This window comes from Piliocolobus tephrosceles, chromosome 11 (assembly GCF_002776525.5).
Source record: "Piliocolobus tephrosceles isolate RC106 chromosome 11, ASM277652v3, whole genome shotgun sequence".
Classification (NCBI taxonomy): domain Eukaryota; kingdom Metazoa; phylum Chordata; class Mammalia; order Primates; family Cercopithecidae; genus Piliocolobus; species Piliocolobus tephrosceles.
This window is the reverse complement of record NC_045444.1, coordinates 117,219,660-117,232,693: the sequence shown is the minus strand read 5'-3', so window position 1 is coordinate 117,232,693 and position 13,034 is coordinate 117,219,660. Positions and strand designations below refer to the sequence as shown.

The window sequence follows — 13,034 nt, the reverse complement described above, 5'->3', positions numbered from 1 at the left end:
AGCTGAAAGATTTCAAGAGAAGTATTTCGGGTCATACCATAACTCTATACAGGGGTTAGCTTTTACAGATGGTGCTCTTGACACTCAGAAAAACCAAAAGCTAAATCAAAACACAGAAGACAAAGTATTTCCCCAAATTCTGAGTCTCTAAATGGGTCTATAAATATATAGAATTTATACCTTGTTGTTTTAATTCAATACTCAAGATAGTACTTGGAGACTCTCAGCCACATGTAAACACTACCAAGCTGATAAGCCTCCTCCTGAGGACTTCACAAAGTGTCCCCATCAGAGAGCCCAGGGGCGACGGAGCAGGTGGCCCCCCCTCGTCAGCTCTCCGCACATAGCCCTCCCTATGCTCATCCCCATGTCTCTGGCTTTTCCTTCCCTGTCATTAGAGAGACACCTCTCAGCCAAGCAAGAGGCATTTCCCCTTCAGATGTGCACAAGCCCTCTGACTGGCCTCTTCCGCCCCCTCAAACACATCGCTCTCTTCTACTTCCTCTCAAGCTGCATGCACTGGCTTTCTTTCCACCTCACATTCTCCTCTAGTTTCTTGTAGTCATATTCCATTTCCCAACACACTAGCGAAATAAATAACAGGCCAGTAAAGATTCCCTTTTGGTTAAATAGAGTCTTCTACTCAAGAGTCCTGACAGGCTGTAAAAAACCAAACCAAAATAAAACATTTCACGGTTCTCTCCTTTCTATCTCTCTGACTGTTCCTATTTCTTGCCTGGCTGAGGTCTTTACCTGTAGCCTACAACCTGCTAATGAAAGCCCATACAATCTCATGGCTCCCACCACGACTACTAACCCCACCTCCATCTCTACTCCTGAATTAGGCACTTTCTGTTGCCTCTGGACAACCTCCGTAAAAGGGCTACCATAAACTCAAAGTATCTCAAATCAAATCTCATCCCCCTCCATGAAATCACCCCCACCCCGCCTGCTTCCTCATTTCTATAATTTGGCATCATTATTTTGTTTCAGTCACCCAGTTCTAAACCAGGTTTAACAGAAATTTCCATGTTCTGTATCTGTGCTGTTCCTTATGGAGAGACTGGCCATATACAGCTACTGACCACCTGAAATTTGTCTAGTGTGACTGTGGGGTTGAATCGTAAATATTATTTAATTTCAATTAATTACATGTGGTTAGTAGCTACTATATTGGACATCCCAGTTCTAAACCTTTCCTTCTTTACTCCAAATCTTCCACCTTCAATGTTAGGCTTTGAAAGCCTTCAAAGGCTTTAAAAAATATTTCTCTGATTATCTTAGTTTCATTTCTTTTTATCCATTCCCACTGCTACATTAATTCATACCCGGACAATTGCAAATGCTTCCTAGCCAGCATCTTTCTTCAAGCTCTGTCATAATAAATCTACCCAACACACAAGTGTATCAACAGCATTTCCAGCTTGGGAGCTTAAAATTATTTCTTCTAGCTAATCAAATAAACACAAACTTCTGGACTTAACTGTCTAGTCTTCCCCTCATTAGATCTCCTGTTATAGCACAATGTCACCTCCCACCCCGCCATACAACTTTCAAATTCTCTCCTTACTGCTGCCAATCATGTTATGTTCATTCCTGCCCCTATACCTTTGTTCCCAGTCATATGCCATTAGGATGCCTTCTCTTTTCTGCCTATGTAAATTCTAAACTACTAGGAACTCCCATCTTAAGTCCTATCCTTTTATCAATCCTTGCCTTATTAACTCAAACCACATTTTATCCTCTGAAATCCTGTAGTACTCATTTGTTATCTAGTAGTGGTGTCCTCTTACACATCATAGATCCTCAACAAGATAAAACCACACTCCTTGGCATCAGTGGAGGCATGCAGCTAGAATGCTGACTGGCTCTTACTTGATAGAAATATCTGCTCACAAAATCGCTGATCATACAATTCATCTTTGCTGAACTTTAGTAGGCAGGAAGGACAAGGGTAAGACAGTTTGGTACAACAAGTTGAGCAGGTTTTGATGGAGGCTTGTCAAGCTTGTCTAAATGACTAAACCATAAACAAGTACAAGGCAAACAGTTATGCCGTATAACCTGTGAGCACTAGAGTGAACAGCATATTAACATGTAAATTGCCAGTAAAAAAAATCGCCTCCAAATGTAGTCTAACACCAGCAATAAGACTTCAAATGCATGCTAATATTAGCAACATGGCCCCCCAAATAAACATCTACCATAGAAGTACTTACAGCCTAAGAAGATAATCACACTGTATGGAAGCAGTTTAAATTAATCAACAAAGGCACAAAAATCTTAAAATGCAGTTCACAGTGTTCCTTGAAGAAATGGCTGTTTTCAGGTCTGGCAGGACTGGTACAAAACGAGCAAGATGGTCATCCTACGCCAGAAAGCAAGGAAGCTATCACAGATTGATGGGGTCTTGTCAAAAGAACACAGAAGCCAACTTGAAGGAGCTCCCAAGGGCCAAAGATGGAGCAATTTGGACACAAGAAAGTAATGACTGGAATCGATTGAGACATATCAAATGTAATTTTTAAAAAGACAAAAACTTGAGTATATAATGATCCTTAAAACAACTCAATACTTATCTAAGGAAGTGGCCAGGTCACCAACTGATTATACTAAAAAATAATACCTGATTATACTAAAAAAATGAGACTATTTTGGGATAACTAAGTCATCAAGGAGGAAGGGTTCTTCTTTATAAAAACAATTTAATTATATGAAGAAGAAATAAGAGAATCAGGAAACTGCCATTCTGAATCTAGGCAATGATTCTCAATGGAAACTAAAACCAGGAGGAGAAAGGTCAATGAGAATTCTGTAATGGACAGATGACAGACTGAGAACACCTGCATCCACTGGTCAATCCCAACATCACAGAAGTGGGATAACCAGTGCCACCCAATATGAAGCACATAGCACCATCCATGAACTTCTGTCCCCCTCAAAGTGAATCTGAATCTAATTTTAAAAAAGCCAGATCTAACTATCCACCACTTAAATCAATAGTGGATAGTGGAACATGTTACAGAAGCAACAGGAATGCCAAGTCTAAAATACATGATTTTTCTACAAAACCAACCAACAATCCAGGCTTCAACAAAGAAATGGCATAATATTAACTATTACAGATTAAAAGAGAACTCAGAGTTACATTAACCAAATTCAGTTTGTGGACCTTGTTTGGAACTTTTTTTTTTTTTTTTGGAGACCAAGTCTTGCTCTGTCACCCAGGCTAAAGCACAGTGGTACAATCTCGGCTCACCGCAACCTCCACCTCCTATTCTTGTGCCTCAGCTTCCCAAGTAGCTGGGATTACAGGTGTGCGCCACCACACCAGGCTAATTTTTGTATTTTTAGTAGAGTGGGGTTTCACCATGTTGCCCAGGCTGGTCTCAAATTCTTGGACTCAAGTGATCCACCTGCCTTGGCCTCCCAAATGCTGATATTACAGGCGTGAGCCACCATGTCTGGCCTGGAAGTAATATGAAATAAACTAACTGTAAAATGCCATTTTTGTGAAAATTGAGGAAATCTGCAAATCGGGCATTAGACATCAGGTTGGCAAATGGTATCGTAACTGTGTTATACTGTGTTTTGTACTATGTACTAGGGATGCATACTGAGGTGATGTCATGTGTCAGAGGAAAAAGGGGACAACGACTAGAGGAACAAGAATGACAGAACTTTCATAACTGTTGAAGCTGGGTTTAAGGTAGGAACTGGTAAGTGTTATATGTACATTTTTCACAACAAAGGAGGTGGGCAGGGGCTTCTGGTGGATCCACCAGTTGCATTCTCCATGGTACTTCCTGGCTGGAAGTGTCTGCTCTGGCCAGCAGAGGTGAGAGCTCTAAACTATAAACTGTATCTCAAAAGTCTTTCTTTACAGGCCATTTAACAATATTCATATCATGCCTCTGATTACTCTGAAGTGAAAAATGTCAGCAGAGTTAACTAATGTATTGATTTTAATAATCCTTGGTTTCTATGGAAAAGGAAATACGGGCTTTAAAAACATACAAAGGCACCTGAAGGCTGCTCTAAGATCACCAAAATTTCACACTACTCACTGCATGTTTATACATACAACTCTGAATTGATACAACAAAAAATCAGATGCCAAAAGTTCTGTATCCCAAAATCTGAAGAAGTAACACAGATGGTTAGAAATAGAAAGAGGGAAACAGAATGCTGGCGTGCAACACAGGCACTGACTCACACTTTGTCTAAACAAGTTTGAACTTGGGGGAAGTGTTAAACCGCAGAGATGTGAATCAGACTGAGGCAAGGAGGAGTAGAGCAAGCTGATTTACACCAACAGCCATGCCAGGAACATGCCTGCCCACCAACTTAATAGAACAGACCACCACCAAAGCTGGGACAAACAGATGCACACCATACCCGGGGCTGGCACACAACTCTGGTGTGAAACAGCAGGACATTACCTTGCCAGTCAATGAGGCTCAGGGATGAGGGAGAAGGGCATTTGGTTCTATGGTTCGGTTTTTAGGCTTTTTTTTTTTTTTCTTTTAAACTGACAAGACTACCCCCAAACATTAATGTCTGCTTAGACCAGTAGTAATTTCAGGAAGATGCACTGTGAAATACCAAATTATATGGATTAGTAAGTGGACACAGAGAGGTAAAAATCAAAGGGCACTACTTCATAAACATGTACTTTGCTGACTCAACAAAGTAAAGCTGTAGATAATCCATGCTCCATTTAAGAGGCAGCTTTTACTGCCTTACGGCGTGCATATTATGTCGCCGTAAATCCAACTTTTTTAAGTCCTAGAAAACAGAAATAAGACCACAGAGAATTGCTATTTTTTCCTTCAGTCATGCTGGATTTGCGAATTTAAAAGCTCAGAATTCACCTAATTTTAAACTCCCACCTGTAGGGCATTTTCAAATTCAATTTTGCTCACAGGTTGAATTTCAAGGAGGGAGAGGTGTTCAAAATCTATGAAAAAATAATCTTCACTACAGAGAAAATGCCTCCCACATTCAGCATCCTGTTTTTTCCCAAGGCAACCTTTCCTTTATGTTCAACTGAGAATACAAATGTTATTACATTGTACATACCCTTTCAATAACATGAACAAAATATTCTGTTGGGTGCAGATGTATTCAACAGTAGGAGTTCTTGTACCAATTTGTCTTCTGAGAATATTGTTGAAAATTTGAGCCACGTCTTTTTTGCCCTATTAGGAATACAATCATTAACATATTTTCCTGACTAAACATTAAAATGCCCATTCACCCTCCCAAATGAACTCGAATAAGGCCATTGTACTTACTGTTACGACCGAGTATCTGACTTTAACACATTCATAGACATTAAATTATCTCTTCATTTGTAATTCTATATTCTAAGTTTACTAGTGTACTATTTTTAACATGAACAATGTGTTGACAAAAACAACAATGGGCTGACTATATTCCACATATAATTTCAACAATTTCTAAGTCTCAGGATCATGCTGACTCTGATATGAGAAACAAAACCCTGCAATATGTTAACAATCTAAGGGATCTGAATTCCACCCAAATGGAACAAGCAGCTTCAAATAAGATGCTTACATTGGGAACAGTATATGTGCTTTCCTTTTATAGTGATGGAAGGAGAGGAAAATATACTCTGCCGCCATATTAAAAATGGAAGAATTCTGTATGAAACTGGGCTTTGATGGAAAGTAGACCTATCTTCCAATTAAATGAGGCCTATTTAGGGAAAACTTTATATAGATTAATAATGAAGGTACTAAGAATCACATGATACAGTAGTTCAGAGATCAGAACTTCATTACACTACTGTACAAAACAGACGGATCCTTCCAGTGAATCTTACAATCAGAAAGCTGCACAAGAAATCAACAAATGGAGAACTGGACTCTAAGTAGCATTTCTGAACAGTCACTTGTTATAAGGCTAACAAGCCCATAAGAGAGTGAGTGAAATGCTGGCTTTCCAGGATATACCTAAAGCACAAACAGAGAGATAATCCTGGGCCCCGCACTAGCTCAGGAGCAGTAAAGGCAACCTCTAAGAACCAGCCTTTCTTTAAGAACCAGCCTTAAGGGCACAATTTTCTTTTAAGCTGACGTCTTTAAAGTTCCACATAAATATTAAATTCAGTGTCCAGGTCAGGTGGAGGCAGACAAAGGAGAAGGAACCTAGATGTTCCACTACATCCCCAACTTTGCAGAGGAAATAAAAATTGTTGCTGTTGGAATTTGATACATTATTAAAAACAGATGAAATCAGCTATAAAATGGAAACATTGCAGTTCTATCTGCTCTACAGTAGGACAGAAATAAAATTTTACTTTATTATCAGTATTATACTCAACTTATGAACCATACCCTCTCATCCTTTTCCAAAATTTAATCTGACTATATGTCTGTCATTTTCTCCTCTGAAACATGTACCTGTCTTTCAAGCACCTGTACAGACATCCACTCATTCAGGCTGACAAACACTGGGGCTTAAAACAAAGCACACTGATGACAAAGAGCCACAGCGCTTCATTACCATATATGCATCGCGACTATTCAGATGGTCTCCAGGATCATTTACTCTCACTGTTAAATTCACTAAATATCTAACATAGCATGATCCAACTGTATTAACTTGGGCAACAATGTCAAATGCCTACCAGGGCTGGGCAGGAGATGCAAATGGGCCTGAGACAGGAGAAGCAAACCCAGGTGTGGATGCCCTGTGATGCTAACTCTGCTCTAGCCGAAGGGTCAAGTAGGACTATATATCCAATATTGCTAGAATCAAGAGAAGCCAGAAATTCAGACTGTGTTTAAATGTCCTGTCACTTAAATGTTATACTAATTTAAAATTTAAAAGCAGTGCTAAGCAAACAAAACACATATGGTCTCTGGCTGTAATGAATTAACAGGTAACAAAGAGACATAACTGGATAGTTCTCTAAGATTGTATTTTCCTCTGAAATTCTAACATTCTATAGTTGTCTTTAGATTGTTTATTCTTTGAAAGTCAAGGGCCAGTGAATTATTAGAGCACTACAGTGCTACAGTGCTCTCTAATGAGCAGTTGTTTTTTAAAACAACCTAAATGAAAGGGCATAATGAGCATCTAAGAAACTACATGTCCAATGTGATGAAACAGGGAAGAATCCTGTCCCAAGCCTGAAACACCCCTAGGTTCCTGCCTTTGCTCTGCTAATCAGGTAGGCAGCCCAGGCATGTTGACAGAGGTCAATAACCCTGAGCCAAGAGCCCAAGAATAATCTTACAATGTTCCGAAAAAGAGAACGTACAGAAAAGAATTATGTGTAGGGTACTATTTTTTAAAAATAAGAAACTGATTTCTTACCTCAAAGTCAATGAGCTGTAAATCAGCTACCAGGGTGCTAAGGAGCCCACTATTATAGAGTTCTTGAGCAAGTTGAGCTACTGCTTCTGTCTGCGGCTCTTTTTCGTTTGTGCCATACAGAATTTCTTTCATGGCAACCAGATTTTTGGAAACTTCTTCTGTAGCCTAATTTTAGAGAGAGGAGTTGGGGAAGAGGAGAAAAAACAATTCATTTTAACAAACATATAACACATCAAAATTTGTCAAATCACCCCTCTATATTACAGACCCATGGACCTATGAACAAGAAGCAAAGTGGGCAAGCTCCATCCTCGCCCTCAGGAGCTGGGCGCTACGTATGTGTGCACATGGGAACCAACAGGCACACTCCACAGGAGCCAGCATGTGCACAACAGACACCCACACACTGAAAACCATGTTTATGTATGGCAGAAACAAAACAGGGAAAAGGTTCACTTCCTCAAGTGAGAGGGAAACATCACCAAAGAGGCAACTGGGCTGATCCCCAATAATGAAGAGATTCTGTCAAGCAAGTATGGAGAATAAGGAATGGCATGAGCTAGTGATAAGGGAGAAGGGAAAGTACAAGTCCTATCACAGAAAAGGTGTGGAGGAAATAAGGGAGAGAGCAGAAAAATGGCTGAGTGCAAAGCTCAGGTGTTAGTGATAGATTAAAAAGTTACTAAAGAGCTTCTACTTTTGCTCAAGAGAGAGGAGGGCCAGATTTACCTTTTCCCATGAAAAAGACTAATAAAAACGACTTTTTTTTTTTTTTTTTTGAGACAGGGTCTCATGCTGTCACCCAGGCCTGGAGTGCAGTGGTGTGATCACGGCTCACTGCAGTCTCAACTTCCTGGATTTACGCAATCCTCCTGCCTTAGCCTCCTGAGTAACTGGGACCACAGGTGTGTGCCACCATGCCAGGCCAATTTTTGTATTTTTAGTAGAGATGGGGTTTTGCCATCTTGCTCAGGCTGGTCTCAAACTCCTGGGCTCAAGTGATCTGCCCAACTTGTGCTGGGATTACAGGTGTGAGCCACCGTGCCTGGCCAAAACAATGACTTTTAAACACTGGACTTCAGGCAGTACAGGACAGTGATCCCTGAAAGAAGGAAAACAAATGAGGGGAACTTCATAATTACCCTACCTTTTTACTAGGCCACAGCACACGGAGGGGAGCCAGCCAGAAGAGATGGTGGTCTCCATGGGCAGAGCTGGCAACCCAGGGAGGCCAAGAAGACTAGAGTTTACAGGGCAGAGAGGAGACAGCTGCCCAGACAGAGCATCGCAGAGCCCTGCAGAGCCCACTCCTGTCTTCAACTGAGTACTGATAACCACATGTGGGTAAGGAAAGTAGCCAAGGCTAGGAACCAGAACCTTGGAGCTCACATGGGGCTGGAAATAGCTTTTGTTTCCTACCAGCCTAATGCAAAACCTCATATTCACTAGTCATCAAGCAAAGTACTCAGGGGATTTTGCCTCAGTAGGCATACAAAATTAATCCTAGGCCAAACTCTGATCTGGTCCTACCCAACAAAGCTTAACAGAAATCCTGGAAAGGACCAAAATCGGAAAACATGACTAATAATAACTAATCCACAGAAACAGCTGTGGAAATGGCACAGACGGCAGAATTACTCAACAAGGACATTAAAATAGTTACTACAACTGTATTCAATATATTTAAGAAAAATATACCATGGTAAGTAGAGGAATGAAAGGCATAAAAAACACCTGAATGAAACACTTAGAAATAAAACTACAAGGTCTAAGACAAAAATTATACCAGATGGGATTAACAGCAGATTAGACAGTAGATAATAGGTTAGTAAACACAAAGAGAGAGCCTAAAATCTATCTAAAATGAAACTTAGGGAAAAAAAGGGACATCTCATTAGTGAGCTAGGGGATAACTTTAAGCAATCTCACAGATGTGTAACTGCAGCCCTCAAAGGAGGTGGAAGGGCAGATAAAATATTTGAAAACATAATGGACGAATGTTTTCCAAATTTAATGAAAACTGAATTCCCTAGAGCCAAAACATTAAAAAAATCCCAAGCATGAGAAACAGGAAGACAATACCAAGGCACAGAATAATCAAACTGCTTAAATTCAGTGCTAAAGAAAGAATCTTAAAAGTAGCCAGAGGGAAAAAGTATTATGGACAAAGAATCAAAGAATGACAACAGACTTCTTGACAGGAATGATGCAAGTCAAAACATAGTGAAGAACACTGTTAAAATACTGAAAAACACAACCAAATTGTTATCCTAAAATTTTATACCCCAGCAAAAATATCTTTCAAAAACAAAGGCAGAATAAAGAGTTTCTGAGACACAGAAAACCAGAAATATTTCATCACCAGAGACTTGTACTTTGTGAAATATTTAAGAAAGTTCTAATGGCTGAAGAAAAATGGTTCTTCACAAAGGAATGAAAAGCAATGAAGATAGTAATGTGAGTAAATATTAAACAAAAATTTCCCTTTTATTTAAAAGAGAATTAGCTTTTTTTCTTTTTGAATTGGAGTCTTGCTCTGTCACCCAGGCTGGAGTGCAGCGGCGGAATCTCACCTCATTGCAACCTCCACCTCCTCTCAGGTTCTAGCGATTCTCCTGCCTCAGCCTCCTGAGTAGCTGGGACTCCAGGCACATGCCACCATGCCCAGCTAATTTTTGTATTTTTAGTAGAGACGTGGCATCACCATGTTGGCCAGGATGGTCTCAATCTCATGCCCTTGTGATCCACCTGACTCAGACTCCCAAAGTGCTGGGACTACAGGCGAGAGCCACCGCGTCCAGCGAGCACTGGCTCTTTAAAGCAAAAATAACAATGTATTCTGGGGTTATGTATATGTAGAACAAAAATGGCAACAATAGCTCAAAGAGGTGTAATGGAGGTATATAGGTATACTGTTGTCAGATTCTTATAACAACTGAGGCAGTATATTTCCTGCAGATAGACTATAGTAAGTTAAAGGCATATACTGTAAGCCCTAAAGCAACCAGTTAAAAAAAAAAAAACCCAAAAACAAAATAAAAGATTTATAGTTAATAAACCAACAAAGGAGACCCAAGTAGAGTATTAAAGAGACATAACATAAAGGCTATAAAAACTCATATGAACTGAAGCATTTATGATCAGAAATATACTTCAACGAGATTACTTTGCACAGATTCACAAAACCTTAGCGTTCAACAGTACTTAGAGGATCATATAGCCTCATGGTACTCAGTTATGTAACCTTCTAACCTTCCTACCAAATCCCATGACTTTACCTTAAATATTTCCAGTGTCCAGTAATGCAGGATTAGCAGAATTCAGAATCAGATATCTGTTAGACAAATTTATGAGACAAACACTGCTTCATTACACTGTCTGCTGGCCTTGGGTTTATACTGCAGACCAGGCAATATTTTAACTTCTCTTCCACATAAATCTCTTGAGGGCAGCCTGCCTAGGCTCCCTAAATTGTCGTCATCTCCAGAAAACCTCCCCTCAGGTTCTTTGATTAACCTCCTAAGAAAGGCAGAGCTAACATTCAGCCCTATCCAGAACGGTGCAGTGCAGAAGACACCAACCACCACTCCTCCATTACAAACGTTAGTGCAGCCCAAGGCTACTTTTTTAGAAGTTCTGCAATTATCTTGTATAACGGACTCAGAGCTTACAGTGAGCAAAACGTCTTTGGTTTCACAGGTACTGCTTGATAAAGACAGGTCTTTCCAAACGTTCTTCTTCAACTGGGGTGAACTACACTGCAATGAAGACTTTAACTTTTCTATTTAATTTAATCTCATCAGCCCATCATTCAAGATTATGGCAGTAACTCTGGATTCTGATGGACATCCAATGTATTAGCTACCTGCTCTCACACTGGTATCATATGAAAATCTCATATGCATGTCTCCCATGACCTGCCTCAATCACTGACCAAAATGCTGGAAAGGAATGATGCATGAATAGAGCCCATCATGTCTCTGAATCATCATGCTTCTTTCAGTAATGATCTACTACAAATCTTGGGGCAGGGTTGCTCAGTCATGTATATATGCAACTATTTCCAAGTTATATTCAAAAGGTTTTTTCTGTCTAATACCTTGATAAAATTAAATTATACTATTTCTTCCCTATTTCCTGACCATAAAAAAATGAAGTTATTTGGTCTGACCTTTTTACTATGCCTACACTAATATCTACTGACTACGACTTTCTTTTCTAAATGCTTGTAAGTCATCCTCCTAATAATCCCATTATGAAACCATACTCAGTATCAATGCTAAGCCAAGTCTACCTTTTCCAGCCTGCTGTTACTACTTCATTCTCAGGAATGCCTTGGAAATCTCAAATTCAGTAACCCAGAATGTAATTTTTCCGGGCCAAGAGAAAAATCATTTAGCAATAGTAGGTGTTCTCTTACAATCTATCTGCATGCACTGCGTTTTCCACTCCATTTTATTATCTCTATTCTTCAGATAATTATCTTTGACAGGAGGAATCTGATACCTAATAGGTTTTATGAATGCATTATCTATTGATTTTACGCCAGTGACCTTAAGTAGGAGGCCTCAGCCTCCTTTGCTTCTCTGGTTAGATCAAAGTTTTAAAACTCTTAACAATTTTTCATGTACCTCAGTTTATACTTTTCTTTGAAATCATTGTATGATTTTTAAATCTGAATTCAGACCATATTCTATTCTGACAGGAAAGATGAATAAGAAAGAAGGGAGGTGAATAACTAAAGGGTACAGGTTTGTGAGGTGACAAAATGACCTAAAATTGACTTGCGGTTATGGTTACACATACTTGTGAATAAACGAAAAACCAGTGAATTGTACCCTTCAAATGGGTGAACTATATGGCATGTAAGTTATATCTCAATAAAACTCTTCCCCCTGGCCGGGTGCAGTGGCTCAAGCCTGTAATCCCAGCACTCTGGGAGGCCGAGACGGGCGGATCACGAGGTCAGGAGATCGAGACCATCCTGGCTAACACGGTGAAACCCCGTCTCTACCAAAAAAAAAAAATACAAAAAATTAGCCGGGCGAGATGGCGGGCGCCTGCAGTCCCAGCAACTCGGGAGGCTGAGGCAGGAGAATGGCGTAAACCCGGGAGGCGGAGCTCGCAGTGAGCTGAGATCCGGCCACAGCACTCCAGCCTGGGCGGCAGAGCGAGACTCTGTCTCAAAAAAAAACAAAAAACAAAAAACAAAAAACTCTTCCCCCCTATTTCCCCCCCCCACCCCCCCCCCCCCCAAAAATAAGGAAGGAAGGAGAGAGGCAGGAACACAATTAGAAAGCTATTTATGGCTGGGTGTGGTGGCTCACGCCTGTGATCCTAGCACTCTGGGGGACTGCAGCAGGTGGATCACTTGAGCCCAGGAGTTTGAGACCAGCCTGGGCAACATGGTGAGACTCCATCTCTTAAAAAAAAAAACAAAAGTTAGTTAGCTGAGTATGTGGTGGCATGCACCTGTAGTCTCAGCTACTCAGGAGGCTGAGTCCAGGAGGTTGAGGCTGCAGTGAGCTATGATTGCACCACTGCACTCCAGTCTGGGTGACAGAGCGAGATCCTGTCTTAAAAAAAAAAAAAGAGAGAAAGCTATATATTGTACTTCTGAGTTGAATGGCATTGTGGACTGTGTATAAAGCCCCATTCCCTTTCAGAAGGAATTCCCTCACCAGCTG

General features: G+C 40.4%; 1 protein-coding gene across 2 annotated transcripts in view; it reads right to left on the bottom strand.

Moving 5' to 3' along the window:
- The window catches only part of CAB39 (calcium binding protein 39), a 109,705-nt gene that overhangs the window by 22,511 nt on the left and 74,160 nt on the right, over positions 1-13,034 (bottom strand). For both annotated transcript variants that reach the window (XM_023193899.2, XM_023193900.3), the window contains exons 3-4: positions 7,348-7,512; positions 5,083-5,201 (exon numbers count right to left, since the gene is read on the bottom strand). In XM_023193899.2, the coding sequence (XP_023049667.1) occupies positions 5,083-5,201; positions 7,348-7,512 (284 nt within the window). The remainder of the gene's footprint in view (positions 1-5,082; positions 5,202-7,347; positions 7,513-13,034) is intronic.